General features: G+C 44.9%; 1 protein-coding gene across 4 annotated transcripts in view; it reads right to left on the bottom strand.

Moving 5' to 3' along the window:
* Window positions 1-3,144: 3,144 nt before the first annotated feature.
* MIGA2 (mitoguardin 2) overlaps window positions 3,145-9,484 on the bottom strand; it is a 30,522-nt gene continuing 24,182 nt past the window's right edge. For all 4 annotated transcript variants that reach the window (XM_084649969.1, XM_084649967.1, XM_084649970.1 and 1 more), the window contains one exon: window positions 3,145-8,736. In XM_084649969.1, the coding sequence (XP_084506095.1) occupies window positions 8,536-8,736 (201 nt within the window). In that variant the 3' untranslated portion in view covers window positions 3,145-8,535. The remainder of the gene's footprint in view (window positions 8,737-9,484) is intronic.

Below are 9,484 nucleotides of genomic sequence, written 5' to 3'. Positions count from 1 at the left end.
ATGGGTCAACCTATAGTTCTCTGCTCTAACCTCTAAAATATGCATTGTCCTTTAATTTGAAAGCTCTGGTCATTATTATATTAATCTACCTCTGTTTAAAGTTTGGTTTGAAGGGATCTGTGTAGTGCTCATGGAGGCAGCCTATCACTTTTTCAGGCTCAGCTATGTTTCATTTGGCAGATTCACCTAAAGTGCAGACTGAATAAGTATCTTGGCAATAAATTCTAGCACATAAGTGTGAACTGACCCACAGCTAGGGTGACCATATTTCCCTATGCTGAATATTGGACATGTGGTAAAACTACTTGTATTCAAGCAAGTTCAATGGCAAATAATCAGAATTATGCAGTACAAATGTTCAAATTAACAACAAGTTGACTGAGCCCCTGTTAAAAAGAAATACTGCGTAGCTGGATTCTTTTTATTTACCTTCTTATCTTTAAGGCTTTAGGGATCACACAGGGAGAGGTGACACACACACTTCCATACACCTCTCTCGGACAGGGGGGTGTGACCAACCGACCCAGCCCTTCCTGCCTTGCGCTCTCGTCCCTCCATGCCTTGCTTGGCCCCTGGGATGGACCCAACTCTCCTGGTGCCGCATCTTCCCATGGCAAGACGTGGAGGGACACACTGGGTCATGTATCCCCTGCCCCCCTGATTTCTGTCAGGGTTCACACCAGAATGTGGCCAGCAGCAGCCTTTTGTCACTGTGCAGGAGAGAAAGGACAGGAGCTGCTTCCAGCTGAGGGGCGGGGTTGGAGGCAGTCATCTCATCTCTTCCTCTTCTGCAGAGCTCATCTCTTCCACTCCTTTCTCCCCTCCCACCCCCGCAGGTTTGAAGCAGCTTGTCCCTTCCTGCCTGCACAGCCTGGAAAGGCAGCTAACATCTCCAGGTTACTGCTGGCCACCGACATAACCCAGCCACCTCCTGTCCGCCCCCCGACCCCCAGCTACTGCATGGGCAGGAAGGGGTTAAGTCCTAAGGATGCACTGTGCACCAGAGCCCAGGGAACCTGACTGCAGGGGCTTCAGCAAACCGGGCCAGAGATATGGCTCAGCAGGGAGCGTGCCTAGGGGACGGAGCAGCCCTGTTCTCTGGGGGGGGGCCGGGGGGGGGAGTGTATGTGAAGAGGGTGTAAGCCCCTGCCTGGGGGGCTGCTATGGAGCCTGCAGGTTTGGGGGTGCGAACAGGCTGGAAATTGCTTCCCACTCCCACTCCAGAGCTCAGCTGAGGGGCGGAGGGGCTTTCCCCATGCCAGAGCTGTCTGGGGTTTTGGCACATGCTGGGCTTGGCTCCTGGCCAGTGCCCCGGGCTGAAGGGTGTTGGGCTTTTCCGGGGCACTGGCCCAGCCAGAGGCAGTGGCAGAAGGAAGCCTGCCAGCCAGGCTGTTGGTGAACTGAGCTCTCCGACCAAGGGCTGGTTCTCCGCACAGCACTGGGAGTGGGACGCGCCCTGCCGGGGGGGATATAAAAAAGCTGGATGAGGTGAAGGGGCAAAGCAGGGAGAGGACTGCCAGAGGGAGAATATGTAAAGGGCCGATGAGTGGGCAGCAGAGGTGACACGTAACGGGCCACTGCCTGATCGCACTCACCAGCCACTGCAGCTCATAGCAAGTGCCAGCTGGAAATGAGATGGGGAGGTGGGGCCCTGCTAGCCGAGAGCCGGCACACAGCAGGGGCTGCACTGATGAACCAGCAGGGGGAGCAGCATCTTCACCCCACCACCAACCTTGCACACCCACCCCCGTTGTCAGCCACTGGACTCCCCCACTCGCTGCTGGTGGGTGGGCGACTGGCAAGCAGGGATCTGGCAGAAGCAGGACCTGTCAATACTAATGGGGGGGTGGGGGAAAGAGACAGAAAATATGGGACAATTTGCCCATTTTTGAGAAAAAGTCAGGACACCTGCAGGAGCGCTTAAATATGGGACTGTCCCTTTAAAAACAGGACATCTGGTCACCCTACCCATAGCTCAAACCAAGAGCACAGAACAGGAGCCTCTCCACCATTTCTTGTGAAAATAACAGCATTCAGGCCTCTCCCCCTATATTCTTAAATCCACTACTCTTTCCCTCTTCCAAAGCTCTGGCGTGCAGCACCTGCAAGGCCCCCCCCCCTTTTTTTTTTATAAGGAAGATAAGAAATTGCTACACTGAAGCAGTTCGGTGGCTTATTCGTCTGGTGTCTTGCAGAACCAACTATTTCAGAGGTTGCCCCTAGACAATTAACCTATCCATAGATAAAGTTTCTTCTTAACCTCTGCTAGTGTTTGGATTACAGACTGAAGCATGGTGGTGATCTGTCTCATTTAACTGTCAATGTTCTTATCCATATGAATGTTTAATTCTTTGAATATATCTAAGCTTTTCACCTCACTGTTAGCGTGTGACAGTGTGTTCCACACATCAGAAATGTTCTGTTTAAAGAAACTATTTCTTTCTACAAATGCGATATTCTACCAAAAGCTGTGGAAGCACACGACTGTTCTGGTTCAACATAGTTGCTTCATGGCTTGAAAATGAAAGTTTTAATGTGCTGTAGTTGCCTACTGAAAGGAGCCTACACTTTTCTACAGGTCTCAGCGGACAGACATTTTTAAGTCTTTCAAAAGTATTCTGCAAATCTTTACTTTTGTCTTTCAGACCTAGTTCTCAGACACCTTTTAATGTGTGCAGTATACAAATCCACACAGACCATGAGGTTAATTGTTGAGTTTCTTTCTTTAACACAGAATTCTCCTTTAGATGAGGTCACCTTTGAATGGGAAAATCCTGGCAGATGAAGCATATGGATTATCAGCCATTGCAGAAAGTACATAAAGTGGATCATAGAATGGTCAAGAAATCAAATCTAAGTGCTTGTCTATATATGGAAGTTTGGCATTTCTATACCAGTATAACTAGAGTGATATAATAATACTGGAACATTTTCCCATGTTGATAAGCCCTAAGAATTTACTTGCTATCAGTTCTTAACACACTGATTCTAGAAATAAGCCACTGTTTGCCTGCATATTATAAGTGGATTCTCTCTCAAAAGAACTGTTCAGAGTAACATACAGGTTGGCATCTAAATCAGAAGTTACAAGAGCCTTTATCATAATTCAGGATCCACTAGGTGGAATTAGAAACCAAAACCATATATGATGAAGGAAAGATTTATTTGACTTGCATTTAATACCACATCCAAAACAGATATAAAAGTTTTAGCTGGGGGAATGAGGGGTGGGAGAGCAAGATTCAGATGAATCTTTACACATCAGGAAATAAAGGTAAAAGAAAAAAGCAACAGGCACAAGGTTACATTCTTTAGTTTCAGGTCTGGCAGAGGAATGTCCCACTGAAAACAGTTAAGGGAAAGCAGAATTTCATATCCTCTCTCCTTTGCCATGAATGTGTGGGCCATGCTCATCTTCAAAGCCATTCTGAACTCTAATATTTTGAAGCAGGTTTTTCTCTTCTTTAATTTCATACATTTGTGATTGAAAAAAATATTTGCCTGACAGACCTGTTTAGAACATATCTGTACTGCATTTAAACACCAATGGCTGGCCATTGTCTGCTGACTCAGGCTTGCAGCACTCAGGTTTTGGGGCTATTTAACTGGGTTGTAGACATTCGGGCTTAGCCTCCAGCCCAGGCTCTGGGACTCTTACAGCACCATAGCCTGAGCCTGAGTCAGCTGACATGGGCCATGTGGGTGTTTAATTGCCGTGTAGACATACTCTAGTCCAGTGGTTCTCAAACTTAATTGCACCGCGACCCCCTTCTGACAACAAAAATTACTACATGACCCCAGGAGGGGGGACTGAAGCCTGAGCCCTGCAACCCTTGGCACTGGGGCTTGGGCTTTGGCCCCAGCAAATCTAACACCAGCCCTAGCAACCCCATTAAAATGAGGTCGGGACCCCCCAGAGTTTGAGAATCACTGCTCTAGTCTATTCTCTAAATGTATTAGAATAGTGCACGGGCACATTAACCACTTAGTGAAGCTCATCACAACAACTCCCACTCCAGATTAACTGAAGTCAAATTTCAGTTTAAGAAGGAAATATAATCATGCATGTTTGGAGTGCTGAGTTTAAGCATCAGGTTTTTATTTTTATAATGCTCAAGTCATGTTTTTTAAAAAATTCCCTCAAGGCTAAAACCTTGTTCATTTTAGCCCAGATTGATGTATTTAAGAGATGTTATAACCCCTTGAAAATAAGGGTTTGTTATAAAAAATGCTAACACCACTTATCTCTAGAGCAGGGGTGGGCAAACTTTTTGGCCCGAGTGCCACATATGGGTATGGAAATTGTATGGTGGGCCATGAATGCTCATGAAATTGGGGGTGGGGTGTGGGAGTGGGTGAGGGTGAGGGCTCTGGCTGGAGGTGTGGGCTTTGGGGTGCAGGAGGGTGGGACCAAGGGGTTCAGAGGGCGGGAGGGGGATCACTGCTGGGGCATGAGAGGAGGTCAGGGGTGCAGGCTCCAGGCAGCACTTACTTCAAGCAGCTCCTGGAACTAGCGGCTTGTCACCCCTCTGGCTCCTAAACAGAGGCGCAGCCAGGCAGCTCTGTATACTGCCCCGTCTGCAGGCACTGCCCCTGCAGCTCCCATTGGCCCTGTTTGCTGGCCAACGGGAGCTGCGGGGGTGGCGCTTGGGGCGGAGGCAGCATGCGGAGCGGAGCTACGTAGAGCAAGCCCCTGACCTTGTTTCCTGGCAGGAGCTCGAGGGCCAGATTAAAATGTCTGAAGGGCCGGATGTGGCCCCCGAGCTGTAGTTTGCCCACCCCTGCTCTAGAGTCTAACCAAATATGTCTCACTTGCTATTAACACTGAAGTATCTTTTGCTCTAAATACAAAGTGCTGGGAAATATTTTCTGTTAGAGAGATCTCTCACTAAGCTGGAGGGTAGAAGGTTGTTTATTCATAACCCTCATGCCTGCCTCCCCATCACAAAACTGAATCCCTTAGGAACTCTCCATATAGGCGTGTAGTAAGGCGGGTGCTTCATCTGTTGGACTTTCACACACACAGCATATGGTGAAATTTCACAAACACAAAAGAATGTACTAGTGCAAAAGTAGATTCTATGGCAACTAGCTCAGTTGTGCATTTACATATAGAGCGCTGTGACACTCCACAAAATATTTTAAATATAAAAACAGACAGGTCCTTAAGGTCTTGCAACTTGAGAAGTGATACAAATCACATTATCTTTCTTTTGGACCCAAATCTGCACTGCACTGAGGTCAATAAGAGCATCCCTGAATCCCTTCAGAGGTTTATATCCAAAGCAGCATACCATTTCTATCTACAGACTGTAGATCAGCACTGGTTACTCCAGGAAGAATATCTCCTTTGGATTTAACTATTTTGAACAAATATTCTTGAGGCTACTATCTCCTCATAGGTTGCACCAGGTTTGTTTTGTTCTGGGAGGCTTTTTGGTGGGGGGATGGAATGCGGTTTTGTTTTGTTTTTTTTAAAAGATCTACCTCCCCTTTTAGAGCAAGAGGCAGCTCATATCAGTAGGCCTAGACTTTGTTGTGTGCATGGAACAGGTCAGTTTTGGGGAGGGGGGGAGAAGAGAAGAGAAACAAAAATAAATACTATTACATCGAGTTGCATTACCAGCCACAATCACCCTTGAAGAGGAATTCTTTGCCTTCATCAAAAGGACATCACATCAGATTATGAGTAGGGGAGTAAAGGAGTCATTTCCTATCCCCCACCTTCTCTCGACTGATTAGGAATTAACTTTTCCTAGCTTAAGAAGAACCGTACAAGTATAGGGTTGTGCTTTATAAAAAACAACACCCCCCACCCCCACCAGTTTTAGTGTCCTCTCCAGTGAGGATTTGAAAGTCAGAGCTAATATTCTTACCCATGTACCAGATGGGTTGCTTCTGATCCACTCATCTTCATTCAGGTAAAGACACTCAAAGCAGCAAATACACAGACAACAAAAACTCTAAAAACCTAAAGCGAATAGCATCAATTATTTAGAATTACAATTATCCTTCCTTATTCTATTTGTCTTCACATTCATTAGCATCTTTTCAGCTACTACAAAGCTGCTGGAGTTCATCTTTCATCCAAAATAGCCATGCAAGGGCACAAAATGGTATAAAACATTTTTTTTGGTCAAAGTAACTTGCTTTCAGAATTCAACCCACATTTTAATTCTGATCAATATGGGTATGAAAGGTTGCCAGCATCCTCTGTTTTTCTAACTGTTGTTTGGCTCCTGCCAGCGTGCTTGGAAGAGCTTTCCTGGTGTCAATTGCCATCTCTCAAATCAACAGCCCTTGTTTCATTAAGCCTAAGGTATGCCTTTACTAATGTCTACAGCTGTGCTGCTGTATTGTAGATGGCTTCCCACACTGAAAGAAGAGGTTTTTGTGTTGATGTAGTTAGTGCATCTCTTTAAGAGATGGGAGCTAGGTCAACTGAAGAATTCTAGCTGCATCTATAGTGTGGGTTAGCTTGACCTCACTACGTTGCACTGGGCACAACATTTTTCACAGCCTGAGAGATGTAGCTAGGTCAGTCTATTTTTAGGTGCAGACCAGGCCTCACTAAGGTTTGTTGCTTTTCACTTTCTCATGCCTAAACAATTGTCTTTGTATATTATGTTTGTTAGGTCTTTGGGGCACACCGTTTTGTTTTTTTTCTTGCACTTGTGGAGTATCATGATCATAACGCTACATGCGTATTACACTTGGCTTTTTGCAAGAGTCTGGGAACTCCGTATCTCCTCATTTCATATCCTCTCTCATACTCTTTTTTGCTTATTTTCTGTCTGCTTTTACTATCAGAAACTGTGTCACAGATGTCTTTGCAGAAGAACCTCTCTGACTATAGCCCAGGAAATAGAGAGGACTGGAATAATTCACAACTTTCTCAGTTCACTCACTTCAACTTCTATAAGATCTTTGTATTCTCATCATTTGCAAAACACAGCCAGACAAGGCTCATAAAGCTCCTGAACTAAAAGGAGCCAATCTTTCCCTGGGGCAGAACTGGAAAAGCCGATCACACTAAAAGCTGAACCCTATTTGCATCAATACTCTTGTTATGGTGTCTGCTTTTCCACTCTTGGATATGTCCTCTCTTTGAGGCCACTATCTTTGACTTGAACTAAACCTAGGCAAACCAAGAGATGTGTGGTAGTCTCCTGAGACTTCTCTTGTGGCTTTACAGTAGGAGGTGGCAGTATATTCAGAGCATCATCCACAACCCTTCTCAGCAAGAACTGTGGGAGTCCCAAACCCAAGTTACTTGAATGCTGCTAAACTAACGTCCAACCCCTGCATCACCAGCAGGAGCCACATTTTAACCTCAATCATAAGGCTTCCGACAGTTAATGGTCAACAATTTCACTCCAGCAGGAGAGCACTTCTGAATGTCTGTCTTTAGAACATGTATATATCCATTCCATAGAGAACTGTAAAAACCACTACATTGTTTAATGTGGTGAAACTAGAGATTTAAGAGCTTCTCTCCAGCAGCTTCAACCAGAATCCCAGCTCTTTAAATAACTGCACCATGTAATACCTTCTGCATTTCGTATCTAAACTCCTACTCTGCTCATTTTACAAGTAATGGCAGCAGGTGCCATCTTACACATCCTTCCTCCACCTGTGTATTTCATACCCTGTGATACCCATCCAGTGACAGAGACTGATTATTATTGGCTAATTCTGAAATACAGCAAGGCACTCTGATGTATATTGGAGGAAATATTTATGCATGTATAATCAGGATACAAGTCCAACCCCTTCCTACAACCACCATTCTCAGGATGCCTATTATAGGCTGCAATGGTATCTCAATGAGACCCCCAGTGAAAGGGTCTAGTTTACAAAAGCAACAACACATAGGGATGAAGGACAAACTCCCTTCCAGTGTCTGTCATTACAAAATCTGCATTTTACTTCCATTCGTTAGTCTTCAGTGCTTTACAGAAGCATTTTTCCTCCACACAGGAAACAATTATTTCTCTTCCTCTCCATCATATCTGAAAGTAGCGTTGTATACCATAAAATTTATACGTTAAAATCAGCAGTAATGTCCAGAGAGACATGGCAGAGAAGTCACTTTTAAAAATACCTTCTCAATCAAAGAGGAGGTAAGCGCCAAGGCGAGAACCTGTCACCATTTTACCTACCCACCTACTCCCTGCAAGTATCAGGGATCTGCTCCCAGAGAACACATAGTGGAGGGAAGGTTCTTGTCTGCTGCCCCTTGTAATATGGGAGGGTAGGATCTTGGGCCCAGGCAGTTTATGTCACAATTAAAGAAATTTTTTAAAAAACAGAAGATGTGGTATAGACAACAGGAGGTTCAAATCATAAGCCTGTGCGTGGTCCTGGAGCTATTCCAGCCAACACTACTGGCCACAAAAAGTAGTAGTTCTGGGCAGGTCCAGTGATGTCAGGGGATGAAATAGTTTTGTTGCCACTGATTACCACAACAGGTGGTGTAGCTACCTCTTAGAAAAAGGTCTCTTAAGAAAATGGATTTTCTCCCCTAATTCAATATTAGTTGAGCTCATCCAAGGGTCCATTTTCACTGGACAGTGTCCCATTCATTTCTGGGGTCGTCTCACTACCCAAATATCCCAGGAGGATCTCACTGCGCCGCCGTGACAGCTGCAGAATGTCTTCTGCCAGCAACTGCACTGTTGTGTATCTCACATTGTCCAGGTCAAACATGTCCTTCAAATATTGCACTATCTGGTGCTGCAAAAAGAGGGGGAATGTTTATAGTAAGGAGATGTGCCCCCACCATACCCAAAGTCAAGCTGATACATGTCAGTTGCCTAGCCCTAAGAGAGTATATTCCATATGGGATTCTGCAAGTTTCCCCCATCAGACACACAAAAGGTCTATTTCAGACTGTACCAACTCTCTTGCTAAAGCAACCCTGTCAGTTTCCTGTGAGGTCGGAAATTTTGTTTTAGGAGACAAAGATTGACATCCCTTGAAGAAAACAGGGGAGGGAGAGAGCACAGAGCAGGTTCCCTGGAGTCAGGAATGTGATCACACTCTGTGGTAATATTTCATGACAACTGTGTTGTAAGATTAACATTTAAGAAAAACGTTCCATGTTAGGCAGAGTCAAATAAGAATCTAGAAAGAACAGAGACATTTAGAATTTAAGATCAAATATGGGCCCCACATGATCTTAAGCTTCTGGCTGACCTCTGAGTTGATAAGAAATACATTAAAATGGAATATATACATGTGTGCCCTTAATCTATTCTGAAGTTACAGATTTTGTCCAGTGTCTCATTTTGTATGTTCTTACAGGAGTAGCATGGTTAGCAGCAAGTTCTAATAAGAATTCTTATAAATCTTATCATGCAGGCTGCTGATTTAAAAAAAGCAAAGACAAACCAGATTACACTAAGCCAAGTTCCTTAGTGTTACTCCAATAGAGGCCCTTCAATGAATACATGGTCACAGATGCAAGCCAGAAGATGGAACC

This window comes from Lepidochelys olivacea (assembly GCF_965140295.1).
Source record: "Lepidochelys olivacea isolate rLepOli2 genome assembly, chromosome: 16".
Classification (NCBI taxonomy): Eukaryota; Metazoa; Chordata; order Testudines; family Cheloniidae; genus Lepidochelys; species Lepidochelys olivacea.
The sequence above is the reverse complement of the archived record's forward strand: the minus strand, read 5'-3'. Positions and strand labels throughout refer to the sequence as shown.